Consider the following 14469-nt stretch of genomic DNA (forward strand, 5'->3'; position numbering starts at 1 on the left):
TTTTTGGAGCGTCCTGCGTCGATCTCCGCTGCGTCTCCGTGTGTCGCTGTCCGCCGAAGAAGAGTTGGGGCTACAGACAACCGCGAAAAGTGCATCTTCGCATCGTTTCTGTGGAGGCTTGTGCCGTTGTATCGATCGATCTGGAGCAAAGTACTACGATCCCGTTTACTGGTGCATTTACGTGCCACTAGAGGTGAAGCTTGCTTTGCCACGCCGTTTCTTGGTCCATCGTGAGCTAAATCCTTTTTCGTCCTACATAAATCGAATTGACTGTAAGACCATATAGATCAAAATAAACCTCTCTTTTCTGACTTTATACTAATGTCGACACATGAGGGCATGACCCTAGGCTGATGAACGGTGCACGCCCTCCACCCAACCCATTTCACTTGTGCCCCTGCTTCTCAGAATGACTCTCCTTTCATTGAATTTGTTCCCAAAAACTTTCAATCTCTCAACCTTGAGGTCAGATCTAGTGCCACACGCCCAAACTACAACAGCTCTCCGATAGGTGCTCGTGTTGGCTTGGATCTTCAACGCCTGATATTTTTGTCATAGCTCTCCACGGGCTCTAGTGTGGTCTTCCACCGCAAAATCGTCCAAGGAGCCCGATGGAGAAGACGAAGAAAGTGATGACATGACCGCTCGGCCTATATCAACAAGTTGGTGCCACCTTTCAGAAATGCACGAAAGTAGAAAACAAGTTCGCCCACCCCTTGGCAGCGAAATAACCGACACACACGGAGGTCCTATTCATCGCTCAACGCGTCGAAGGACGGCCAAGTGTGCACACCCTCGAGTGGTGGGCCATTCGACCCTATTGGGCCTCGGCCCATCCGAAGAAGTGATGGAAAAAAACAAAGAGGAAGGGAAAATGAAAAAACGTCGGCAGATTATTTAAAAAGCTTCTATAAAATAAAAAATATTCATTAATTTTAAAATACATTGTAAAGAAGAAAAAATGTTTATAGATTCGATTTTTTCCTGTAGTTTCACAAATTTAGAAACTGTTCACGAACTTCAAAAAATGTTCCACGAAATTCAAAAAAATCTGAAAAAAATACACAAGTACTTACAGATATATACCAGACCTGTGTAAAAATTCATCACGGAATACGGGTTTTTGTGGCCTGCCAAAAATCATGTGTTTTTATAGTGAATAGTACATATGCTAGAAATACGTGATTTTGTCATTTTTGTGTAGCTCACAAAAATAATCGTCATGAAACTTCACATACAAGTAGTATACATCCATGATCCTTATGTATATGTGTACATTTTTTGAATTTGTTCAAAATTTTAAATTTTGAACTTTTCAGATATAAAGGGCTCCATGGAGCTCAAGCTCCATTAGGAATTTCCGTGGAGTGCATGGAGATTTCCTTGCGACTGTGCCTTCGCATGTGTGAAACTGACTGTAATCTGGGTTGAGTCATGCCTTTAATATAATGGGTTTTTATTATTTATGTCACTAGTTGTGCCCCACTACTAAGAGCATTGCGGGCCAGCGCAGACGGCCGCAGAGGCAGACCCCGCATAACGGACCCATATAAAAGGATATTTATGGAATATAGTTTTTTACGGGTCGGCTTTGCGGAGTCTGCTCTTGTGCCGCTGCCGCCGATCCGCAAATATCAATACCACACCATAAATTACAATACCAACACAATACAACAGTCATTCACATTACAAATAATTATTCAAATCAACGAAGCAAACTAAATAATGCAATACAAAACTTGTCCCGAATACAAATAACACATGAATTAAATAAAAGTAAATAGAAAAATGAGTTAATTACTGTCCAACCTTTTACCAATGGTGCTCAATGAGATCCTCCTGAAGCTAAAAGTGGGTGTTTGCATTTTCAATCTCCTTGTATGTTCGAAGAAAAGCTTTAATGCGGTTAGGGTCTCTAGCTGGTTTGACACGGCTACCCACATTGTCGTAGAAGAACTCCAAGTTCATTTCTCTCTCATCTTCGAGAATCATATTGTGAAGGATAACACAACATGTCATGATATTTTTCAAGATCCTCTTGTCCCAAAAACGAGCAGGACCACGAACAATGGCAAACCTAGATTGCAAAACCCCGAATGCTCTTTCAATGTCTTTTTGGGCTGCCTCTTGCACCCTTGCGAATTCACAATGGTTTTTAGTTTTGGGATCTTTGATGCTCTTGACAAATGTGGACCAAGGAGGGTATATATCATCTGCAAGATAGTACCCTTTTGTGTATTCATGCCCATTGATAGTGTAGTTGCAAGCAGGAGCATCACCACTAGCAAGCCTAGCAAACAAATGAGGTCGTTGCGACACATTGTTATCATTGAGAGTGTCCGCCATACCAAAGAAGCAATGCCAAATCCATAAATCCTCGGATGCTATGGCCTCTAGCACAATTGTTGCATCACGAGACTTGCCACAATACATTCCCTGCCATGCCTTCGGGTAATTTTTTCAAGTCCAATGCATACAATCAATGCTACCTAGCATGCCAGGCCAACCTCTCCTCTCATTAGAGGCCATCAATTTCTTTGTGTCATCCTCGTTGGGTGCCGGAAGATATTCAGGACCAAAGACACAGATAATCACTTTGGTAAATCTACGCACTGACTCAATTGTGGTATCTTCATCAATGCGAAGGTACTCATCGGCATAGTCAGCCGGAACGCCATATGAAATCACCCGCATAGCTGCCGAGATTTTTTTATATGCACTAAATCCCTTTAAGCCCGCAGCATTTCTTGTTTGAGTAAAATACCGACAATTTTGCCTCGCAAGCTTGAACGATTTTCACAAAGCGGGATCGGCACATTTGGTACCTTCTCCGGAAGAGGTGCGGTGGAAATGTTGGATTCTCCGCGAAGTAGTTTTGCATCAACATCTCGTTCCCAAGATGGCAATTCCGAGGAATGCAAAGACGCCCGACGGTCGATCCTCGCCGCCTCTTCCGGTTCTCATCTTCGTGCTCCTTCACGGCAAGAGCCATCACAAATGTCTGCTGCCGAAAGTTTGCAAGCATCGCCTCAACATCTGAGTCGTCCGAATCGGACGAATCAGAGAGCAAGAACTTCTCGCACGGGCTCAATTCCATCTACATGAACAAGAACCGCACGCCGCGTCAATCAACTATGCATAGCGCTCGGCACAAAGCACAAACAAACAATAACCGGCGGCTCGTGGGGCGGGTGATCCCGGGCGGCGACGAGGGGCGAGCTCGAGGGCGGTCGATCCCCGGCGGTGACAGGCACGAGGGGCAGCTCTTCTCGCCGAATCCGCGGGGGGGGGGGGGGGGGGGGGGGGGGGGGGGGTGCAGCGTGACGCCCCCGCGACGTGATTTCGCCCGCAGATTTGGCCGGAATCGTCGGCGGCGGACGGGCGGAACCAATGGCGGGTGGCGGCGGTAGGAGGTGGGGGAAGGGTGCGAGCTGAAATGTCTCTCCTGCCAACCGCTTCACCGCGGTACGGGGCACCGTAGGGGCGAGGCGGAAACCCGCGTATTCGTGGGTTGGGGCCGAGATTTTGCCGCACCCCTCAAAATGTTTTGCGGGTCGGCCGCGTTTGCGGGGTCTGTTATGGCGGGACTTTCCACGTCGACCCGCATTTTGACGGTTATTTTACGGGTCGAGGCTTTTTGCGGGGTCTGCTAGAGTTGCTCTAAATTTTGCCATTAGAAGTTACAACTGCACAAAATGTCATTGTTTCATGTGATGCTTCCTTCAAAATGCCATCGTCCCATTATATGTTTGCTCAAAAATGTCATTCAACATTGTTATTGTCAGGTCAAACCTGTTGACCATGTTATATGGCCACAATAACCCTAGACCCACATGTCAGTTCCCTCTATCACACAATGATAAATGTGGGGCCCATTTGTCAGGAGTAAGAAGCGAATTATTTTAGAGGAAAATAAGAACATTGTTGGGGCTCGAGTGAGACCCACACTTTATTGTAGTGAGATAGAGGGAGAGCAAACATGTTAGTCCATGGGTATTTTGATCATGTAACATGGTAAACGGGCTTTGAGCTGACAATAATGGTGTCTAGCGGCATTTTTGAGCATGCGCCTAACGGAGTGATGGCATTTTTTTAGCAGTTGAAACTCCTAGCGACAAAACTGAGTACCGAAACACAACTAGTGACATAAATGGTAAGAACCCTAATATAATTGGCCCTTACCTTCGGAAACAAAATATTTTCAATGCTAATAAATGTGTACATCTTGCTTAAGCATAAATTTATCAAAAAATGCTTAAACACAAGTAAATTGCAAGAAATGTATATGTAGCAGTGTGAACTGTATTGCTAATTCCATCGGAAGAATGTACATGGAGCCAGCAACAAAGAATAAAGACACACATGTACACAATTCGTAGAAAACACTATCACTGTGACACTGTCATTGTCTGCATATACGTACAAATTACAATATTTTACAACATGTACTGTACTGTATTGTCTCCTAACGGCGCCCGTTTTTCGATTCAATCGGCCAAATCCAAGCCCTGATTGAACCCAGAAAAACTCTAAAGATTGAAAAGAATGCAGTTAAACGCTTAACTAACACACCTTAAACCGATCTTGGCCCAAATAAACAGCGAGAACAGCTGATGGAGCGTGGGTTTCTTAGACTTGGATGAAGGAATGGCAGGGCACCCCCATGAGCTGCGCGAGGCTGGTGGACCGGAGCTTCCTCTCCGTGACGGCGGGGTCTTCCAGGAGCAGCACCTTGTCCTTGTCCTGCACGCCGGTCATGTGCAGGTGGTCGCCGTCGTCCCGCTCCCGGCCCCGGTACAGCAGCCGCTGCTCCCTGGGCCACAGCCCGGTGGCCAGTGACAGCAGCACCTTGAGGTCGCCGAAGGTGGAGGTGGCGTCGATGGACACGTCGTGCTGCCACCCGCCGCAGCCGGCGGACACCCGCACCAGGATGGCCTCGACCACGCCGTCGTCGTCCGGCCCCCGGCGCTTCTGCACCAGCATCCCGCCGGGCCGCACCTTCCACTCGATCCTCTCGTGCTCGGCCACCATGGCGCACATGTCGACCCCGCCGCCGATGCCCACCGTGCTTTTGGACCGGCTCCGGAACAGCCTCCTCGGGCTCGGGATCTTCACCATCTCCTCCTCTGACGCGTTCTCTCTGTTCCTCTCTGCCTTGCGTGTGCGATGAACAGATGATGCCGATGGATGGCTAGCTAAGGTGCTCTCTGGGTGTTGTGCTGCGTGAGGCTTGATGGAGAGACGCCTGGGATTTTATAGGTGGAGAAGGTGCCGAGGATGAGGACGAGAGCCGTGCGCGGGCGCGAAAAAGGAGAATTAAGATATGGTCATCAATTGACCGGCGATCTGATGATTGCACATGCGCGGGGGGAGACCTGCGGCGCCGTATTCTATTCATTGCAAGCGCTGAACTCCATATAGCATATCGAAGAAGAGATCACTCGATCGGTTGGAGGCGCGCACAATGATACCCGTCGCGTCATTGGTGTCGATTTAGGTCATCAAGTTTTTTTTTTCTTTTTGAGAAAAATTTAGGTCATCAAGTGAAATGTAATGGGTGTGTTCCGTTCCGAGGCCCAATTCTCGTGTTTGGTCCACGGAGGAACGGGAACCCACTCATTCCTCAGAACAACATATTCGTTAGATATGCCGAATCTGGCCGTTCTTCCAAATCAGCCGAACCACGCGGAATGGCTCGCTCGCTCGCTTCTCTCTCGCAACTCGCCCACCCTGCGGCCCGCGCCCCAGCCGCCCGTGACCTCTGCCCTCTCTCCCTCGATGCCCATGGCGGCGGCCGTAGCACCTCCCCTCCGCAGCAATCCCCGTCTGTGGCCGCAGCGGACGCGCAGCCGAGGACTGGCTCGTCGGAGATGCGACTTGCATCACGCCTGCTACACTGTTGTTTACCGCCCCTCGTCTCTCCGGTGGTTTAGGAACGGCGGCGGCCAACGTACAGATCGGGGTGATCCAGCCGCTAAAGGAGCTACTCAATCTGAAAGGCGACGAGCGTCGTGTCCACTCCTTGGACGGAGACATCTTGGTGCTATACAAGCGGCTGCTTGATCTGGACGGCTGACGCCCGCAGCTGGAGCTGGCAGATAAGGCATTTGTAGATGGTCACAACCATGCAGCGACTAAGAGCATCTCCATTCGCTCCCCCAACAGCCTCCTAGGACGAGATTTTTTACGCTGGCACCGAAAAAATCCTCCAGTCGGCCCCTCATTACACCGAATTCCGCCAGTTTGGCTCATTTCCCAGCGATCCCAGGCCGAACCCAGCGCACCGGGGAGCACGTGGGGGCTCCGGCGGAAGGAAAAACGGTGCATGTGCCATCATTGTCAGGCGAAAAATGATTTTTCCACGTCCAGATTCGCCCCCTCCACGCACTACCCCTTCCGCCGCCGTGCCGATCCCGGCGACGCCCACCTGCCCACCGTCGCTAGGAAGGCCATTTCCTTGCCGAAAAGAGAGGGTTCGCTGCGGCATCCTCCATCCCGCTCTTGGGCGAGCTTTCCGGCGCTGCGGCCACGCAGGTGGGGATACCGGCAGCTGCGCGCCTACCACGCCCGCCAGGTGTTCGGAGGTTTGTCTGCTCGGTCGTGGACTTGGACGACGAGGAGGCATTCGCGGCGCTGCTGGAGGAGGAAGCCGAGGCCGACGCCTAGGACGAAGAGCACCTCATGGTCCTCGCCGCTCTGGTCGGCCTGTTTGCGAGTAATGCAAAGCCGCGGCGAGGTGGCTTGGCGTCGTGCTGCCAGAAGAGCAAGCAAAGGCATCGCTTGGAGGGCTATTGCTTGCTCTATGCCGACTACTTCGCCGACGCTCCACTGCATGGTGAGAAAGTATTTCGGCGTCGATATCAGATAAGCCGAAAGCTCTTCCTCAGGATTGTGAATTCCATCTGGGAGTTCGACAACTACTTCAAGTGCAAGAAGGATTGCACCGGCACACTTGGATTCACCTCACTCCAGAAGTGCACGACAGCTATGAGGATAAGGAGCTCCCGGTGATATACTGGAAGACTATGGACGCATGGCCGAGTCCACCACCATTGAGTGTTTGTACAAGTTCTGCAGGGCAGTGGTGGCAGTGTTTGGACCACAATACTTGCGATCACCCAATGATGAAGACACTGCTCGGATCCTAGCACAAAATGCAGCAAGATAATTTCCTGAGATGCTTGGAAGCATCGAATGCATGCATTGGGCATGAAAAAAAAAGTCCATTTGCTTCACAGGGGATGTACAAAGGCGTCAAAGGAGCTTACAGTGTGGTACTTGAGGCAGTGTCACACAGGACCTCTGGATTTGTCACTCCTTTGCTATGCCAGGAACTCACAATGACATCAACGTACTGCAGTGCTCGAATGTCTTTGCCAAGCTTGTTGAAGGTCATGCTTCTCCGGTGAACTTTGAGGTCAGTGGAAGCCAAACAAGAGATACTACCTAGTAGATGGTATCTATCTGAGATGGTCCACATTTGTGAAGACTATCTCAAACCTTGTGCCAGGAGGCAAGAACTCTGACTTTGCCAAATGTCAGGAGGCTTGCAGGAAGGATGTCGAGCGGGCCTTTGGTGTGCTTCGATCTCGATTTGCTGTTGTCCGGTACCCCGCTGACCTGGTCGAAAGATCAAATGTGGGAAGTCATGACTTGTTGTGTCATCTTGCACAACATGGTCATTGAGAGCGAGCAGGAAGAGCCAATGTTTGACACTGAATCATATTACAGGCAGGGTCGTCTTGCCCAAGTTGATCACCAGTTGGCTGCCTTACTCAATATGCGTTAGGAGATCCGAGACCCACATGTGCATCAAGAACTGCAGCACGATCTGGTTTTGACACTGAATCATATTACAGGCAGGGTCGTCTTGCCCAAGTTGATCACCAGTTGGCTGCCTTACTCAATATGCGTTAGGAGATCCGAGACCCACATGTGCATCAAGAACTGCAGCACGATCTGGTGAAGCACCTATGGAGGCTCAAGGGCAACGCCTAGCTCGACGTGTGATGAAATATGAGTTTTATTTGTGTTTGAATTATGAGTTTGATTCGTTGAACTATTTGATTTGTATTGATTTCTGTGATGAACTATGCGATAAAAATTAGTTTTTGTTGAATTTATGCCGAAACACGCTGAATATGGGCCGCATTTGGGCCAATTTGTGCCGAAATTGGGCCGAAATCAGCGGCTAGGGGGAAACTTGGGGGTCGGCTGGGAACCCACCGCCGGTTGGCCCCCAGGCAGTGCTATTTCAAACCCCTCGAGGCCGAACGGCTGAAGATGCTTTAACAGCAATCAACGGCAACGAGTTGTTTGTTGCACTCTAATCTCTTGTTAGTACGTAGGATGCAACCTCTGAATACTCAAATCACCATCTGTTGACCAGACGTGATGACACACATTTTCATGTAAAAAGCTATATGTGCAAGGTAATCTGATCATTTCTATGGCAAAGAGCTGAAACTAAATCAAATTCATCTTCATTCTATTTCACACTTCCAATCAAACACCCAAATGTAACCATTCCATTCCACCTAATTATCCCTATTGAACAGAGGAGCGGAACCGACCCATTATAATGAAATGAAACCATGAGATTCCATTTCACTTTGTTCCCGAACCAAACACACCCTTGGTAGACCATGGGTCCGGGTTCCTGTCGCTTCTTCCTGTCCCAGCTTCCCTTTCTCGCGTCGGGTGCGTACTTACGTGTTGTTCATAATCATAGGTCCTAGTACCACTCCAGAACCTCCGCATAAGTGATCGTCTGCGCTTCCCACGTTGAACGTTATGTCCGCTTCGTCTGCGTTCCACATGAACCTCAACATGAGTTGCTCGTTTGCCGCTTCTCGACACACCTGAGAGGTAGTCTCCCAGTGTCGATGGTCGAGCAACTTCATCTCACTCAAAGTGTCCTCGCTCTTGATCCTCGCCTCTCATCTCCAAGCAAGGACAACTTAAACCTCATGCCTATGCTTAATTAATTTAGCACGATTCATGCCTACTCATGTAGGGTGTAGGTGTCGTTCATCATCTTAATTAGTCAGCGGCAGTTTGCGCGCAATTTATTTACCACACACATGATAAATTTTGTACTATTTTGTGTAGGTTCTCACGTAATCACACATATATCGTGTATTAAGACGGGTTGCAGTTGCACCAGTCCGACGCGAGCGTGCCAGCTCTCCTGGGAGGTGCGACATGCTCGATGGAGTACGTGGTCACCATTGGGATTGGGTCACCGGCATTCGGCCAGACCCTCATCATCAACACCGGCAACAGCGTCTCCTGAGTGCGAAGCAACACCCAAACCGGCACGTTGTTTGACCCAATGGAATCGAGGTCCTACGTGCCATTCTCCTACACCTCTGCAGCCTGCGCACAGCTTGGCAGACAGTGGAACGGTTGTTCTCACGACCACCACGAGTACGTCCTCAGCAACTTGGACGGCTCCTACACCATGGGGACGTACGCCTCTGACACCCCGGAGATGACCGGCTCGGAAGCCATCACAGGCTTCCAATTCGGCTGCAGCCACTCAGACGGCTTCGACCCAGGCTCGACGGCTACCTTGAGCTCAGTGGCGGGTGCATAGTCGTCCCATCATAGATGGCAGCAAAGTACTAGCTATGATACCCCCACTACAGGTTTAATACATCTATATATCTAAATAAATTACAAAAATATGGTTCAACAACAATTCTGTTATGGGGCGGATAGGGGGCATTTGCCCCCCTAACCACGTTCCATTTATTCAATAGTTATTTGCAATTGACTACATGTATTTTATAAAAATTATTTGCATCACGTAATCACATATATATCGTGTATTAAGACGGGCTGCTATTGCACCGGCCCGATGCGAGCGTGCCGACTCTCCTGGGCGCCGCACTAGGCTCTATGGAGTATGTCGTCATTGTTAGATTGGGTTACCGGCATCTGGCCAGACCCTCGTCATCAACACCGGCAACGACGTCTCCTGGGTGCGATGCAACACCCAAACTGGCATGTCCTTCGAACCAATAGTATTGAGCTCCTGCGTTCCATTCTCCTGCACCTCTACATCTTGCGCACAAGTTGGCAAGCAGAATGGATGTTCTCACGATCACTGCCAGCACGCCCCTAGCTACCTGGACGACTCCTACACCACGGGGACGTATGCTTCAGACACCACGGACGTGCAAGTTGGGCAAGCAAAGCCCAAAACAGGTGTTGTTGCTGGCTTAGATCAGGAGCAAAATTACTGTGATTAGCAAGGCCTGGAATTACCTGCCGCAACCTGGCTATTCTCCGTTGTCTTCACTGGTCTTGAAATGATCCTGGACCATGGATCCACCAACAACATTCCCATCTTGCAAATTAGTTCCCCTAGGGTCTTGGAAATTCTGCTTTCTGTGCACCTCACCTGCCCTAGGATCGTAATCTCTTATATCTTCCCTAGGGTAGGAATTTCTAAACCATTCAAAGAGCATGGTGCCCCCATGTCTGGTTTTGTTAAATTGATGACAATCCCTATTGACTAGTGGTTGCTTTGAGTTATACTTTAAGGTTTTTCCATAGGCAATGCTTGAACACCATATGTTGGTTTGAAGGTTAAAAGAAGGAGATTATGTGTTGACCAAGGTGCTATTGAAGGAGTTATCCAAAGGCTGGTCATGTGAGAGTTGAACCTATTTGAAGCATGTACTGAAGAAGATTGTGTGAACATTCATGTTTTACCTTTAAAACATCATCTTTATGAAGAGAGAAGATATGATACAAGGCAGATCAAGACTAAGTAAAAAGAGTGGATTCAAGTTGATCAACACAGAAAGCATAGAAGATGTACCAACTGATATTAAGTGATCACATGATATCTTTCGATGGGCTTGCATCAAAAGGAAGATCTCGCATACCCATGGAGGATGATATCAAAGTGGTGATCGTCATCAAGGTTGCGTTGTGCAAGTTCAAGTGGAGCATCATGAAGGGATCACATGCTTGAAGCTTGTTGTCCATTCTGGTGATAATAGACATGTGAAGATGTGCCTAAGAGAGGCTCACTCATAGTGGATGGGATCAATTTACTAGTCTTCGTCATGCCATCACAATCAAGAAAGGTGGTCCAACTTGAGGAGCTCAAGATCGTCATCATCTACCTCAAGTGGACTATGCACAAGGCAAAGGTATAACCATGATAGGTTTTCTATTTTACTAGTCTCATGATGTTAGTTAGGAGACCGGGTTATAGGATCGATAGCCGTACTATCAAGGGGGGCTCTCGAGTGAATAGCTTGTTCTTATCGTTCTTAGAGAGCTCAAACCTTTGCATCCTTGGTATAATCTTTCTTGGTTCTTGTTTGTCTTTTCTCTATGTGAGTTTTAGAGCTTTTGGTTATCTTCATGTGTGCCTCAAGTTCATCAAAAACAGATCTCATATGCGTCCTATATTGCGTTTTCGGTGATGGAGTTTTTTCCAGTCCTTATTTGAGCAAGGGTTCTCATCCTTCTATTATTGATATTTTCTCTATTGTTGGTTCTTAATAACCAACCAGCTTGAGTTCGTTGATTTCTGAGTTCATTTGTAGAAGTTATTACAGTTTTGTTTTACCTGTTTTCTGCAGTCTCTTCTAGCGGTTGTACCGCATGCTAGTGCGATTGTACCGCTCCAAGCATGGATGGTACTGCCGGGCTTAACACCGGCCCAATCACCGCCCAAGGGGAGTTTCTTCTCGGGTTTGGGTAGTGGAACACAGTAGTGGCTAGCCGGTTGTTCTGGTTATTTTGATAATAACCGATACAACTGATGTCGAGAGCGGCTATATCACAATGGAACTTGCAGCCACTTTGCGAACTCAGGGGGCGGTTGAATCGGTGCTTGTATTGCCCATCCACCTGTCCAGGGTGATTTCTCTCACTTTTGGGTCACGGTACTAAGAGTTGGTTGTGCAGTTGTGGGGGGCTATTTAAGGGGGGTTTCTTCCCCAATGTCCCCAACGACCTTGAGCAAGTTTTCCCCCACCATTGTTGACCTCTTAGAGCTTGCTTTCTCTCTACCCCCTATGATTCTTGCTTCTATTTGAGGGAAACGAGAGAGGATATCTAGATCAACATTTCCACCAATCCTTCTCTCCTCTAGGTGACGAGAACCCTTTGGATCTAAATATTGGAGTTCTTTTGTGTTCTCTTCCTTGTTCTTCCTCTCATGTTCCTCAATAGCATTAGTTCCTTGGTGGGACTTGGGAGTGAAGTACTTGAGCACTTCGTGTGCTCTTGCCATTGCATTTGGTGCATCAGTTTGAGTTCTCCATGATGGTAAGTGGAAGTGAAACTTGAGTAGCTTATTACTCTTGGGTGCTTGGGCACCCTAGATGGTTGGTGTTGTTGTGGAGCTCAATCATTATGGTGTAAAGCTTTGGGAGCCTCCAGTTAAGTTGTGGAGATTGCCCCGGTTTGTACAGGTTCGGTGGCTGTCCTCAAGGGTCCCTGAGTGGAGTCACGACACCTTGCATTATGTGAGGGCGTGAGGATAATATGGTGAGCCATCGTGGAGCTTGGAGAGCATTGTGCCTCCCCACGCTCTAACGAAGATTAGCATCCGCAAGGGTGTGAACTTCGGAATACATCATCGTCTCTGTGTGCCTCGATTATCTCTTACCTGAGCCCTTTACTTGTCCACTTACTTTTATGATAGCCTTTGTGCTTCACGTTATATATCTTGTTATCATTTAGTCGTTTATCTTGGTTAACATAAGTTGTTGGTGCACATAGTTGAGCCTAGTTGATTTAGGTTTTGTGGTTGGTATATTAAATGACAATTTTATTCCACATTTATTCACACCTACCGTAATTGCTTTAAAACGCCTATCCCCCTCTACGTGGCATCCACGTCCTTTCACCTATCCCCCTCATCATTTTTCTTGCAATATTGGTATATCTCTCCCCCCTGTGTTAACTTTGCCAGAGCCCCTAAACTTTCCATAATTCCCTGTCATGTATTCCTACTCTTGATCCGGTGGTGCCTAGGGAAACCCTGACCCCGAGGGAGTCTCACTTACGAGCCCCAAGTGTGGCAAGGGGTGGCAATTTATATGAACTAGAAGAATACCCGCGTGTTGTTGCGGGAGTTTGTATGAAATAAAAACTGCACGGAACTAATCAACCTAGCTTGTGTCTTTAAGGTTTCTCTTGTAGCAATATAATTGTTTATCAATATTTTATAAATAAATATACATCTCTATGTGTAAGTGTAAAATATGACGAAAATAAAACAAAATATGCATATATGCGTGATTTCTTTCATGCAGCACTGGATTATGAGCTGCATGCATGCGTCCTTTTTTTCTTGATTATAAAACACCCTTTAGGCGTCAGTTACCACATGCATTTGCATGCATGCGTCGGTCCCTACATGTGGGTGGGAACGGGGCTCTTATTGTGTAGATATGATGGCTATTATAGAATGATCTAGTATATCCAACGGCTAAATCAATTTATATGATGTGACTTAAGGAGAAGCGAGAGAATTCCTAATAGTGAGGTCTAGCTATTTAGATATCGTAGATAAAGGAATTAGAAAGCGTATTTTTACAATATGCTTCTGGTCTCAACAACCCAGGGCCTCCGGGGTCAAAAGTAGGCCACAACCCCAGCCCGCAAACATTTTCAGGTCTCTCGTCCATGCAAGAGTGTGAACTTTTTCCTTTTGCCTTGTTGTTTGTCTGCTCCTTAGTGATAACTCGACATTTCTCAACAGCTAATTCCCCAAAATCAATCATATTCTCTAACCAGAACTTGAGGATAGATGAAAATTACTATTATTCATCTTCATCTTTACAAATTCACCATTCATCACATCGATCCCCATTCAAGTATTTTCCCCCAATTCCCATAATCTCAACATCTTTTCCCCCTAATGTTTGAAGCTCACAAGTTGGGTACACATCATCAATAATTGCTTGAGCTACAGAACAATCCTTTGTAGCAAAGGTATTGTGCGATTTTTTGCTCTCCCGAAGCTTAATAGCTTTCTTCATTTTTTTACTACTTCTAGCAATCCTCGCCATATAAAGTTGGGTACACATCATCAATAATTGCTTGAGCTACAGAACAATCCTTTGTAGCAAAGGTATTGTGCGATTTTTTGCTCTCCCGAAGCTTAATAGCTTTCTTCATTTTTTTACTACTTCTAGCAATCCTCGCCATATAAAGTGCGATTTTGGCGAAGTCTACCAAGAAGCTACCAGGTTTATTGCAGACCGACAGAGATGGAACACCGCAGAGGAAAAAAGACAGGCGGAGAGATGGACGACCGGGAGGCGGAGACGAGGCCACCAGAGGCGGCCGGACTACCGCCGCTTGCTCTTCAATCCCATCCCGGCGGCCGTGCAGCTACACATCAGATCCATCCGGTGTCTCCTATTACCCTAGCGGCGGCGGCGTTGGGCGGAAAGGAGGAGCCGACGGGATCGGGTGGCGCTCGTGGCG

The 14469-nt window shown here is 47.7% G+C and overlaps 1 protein-coding gene across 1 annotated transcript; it reads right to left on the minus strand.

The window, feature by feature from the left end:
• Positions 1 to 4400: 4400 nt before the first annotated feature.
• LOC125548902 (BAG family molecular chaperone regulator 2-like) lies at positions 4401 to 5204 on the minus strand. The gene has a single exon (XM_048712424.1). The coding sequence runs from the start codon at positions 5116 to 5118 to the stop codon at positions 4630 to 4632; it is 489 nt and encodes a 162-aa protein (XP_048568381.1). The 5' UTR covers positions 5119 to 5204; the 3' UTR covers positions 4401 to 4629.
• Between the last annotated feature and the right edge of the window lie 9265 nt (positions 5205 to 14469).

The sequence above is a fragment of the Triticum urartu genome, chromosome 3 (genome assembly GCF_003073215.2).
Source record: "Triticum urartu cultivar G1812 chromosome 3, Tu2.1, whole genome shotgun sequence".
In the NCBI taxonomy this organism is placed as follows: domain Eukaryota; kingdom Viridiplantae; phylum Streptophyta; class Magnoliopsida; order Poales; family Poaceae; genus Triticum; species Triticum urartu.

What these genes read in the sequence shown, in the direction of transcription:
- LOC125548902 (XM_048712424.1), bottom strand. Translation starts at nt 5,118, where the DNA reads ATGGTGAAGATCCCGAGCCCGAGGAGGCTGTTCCGGAGCCGGTCCAAA.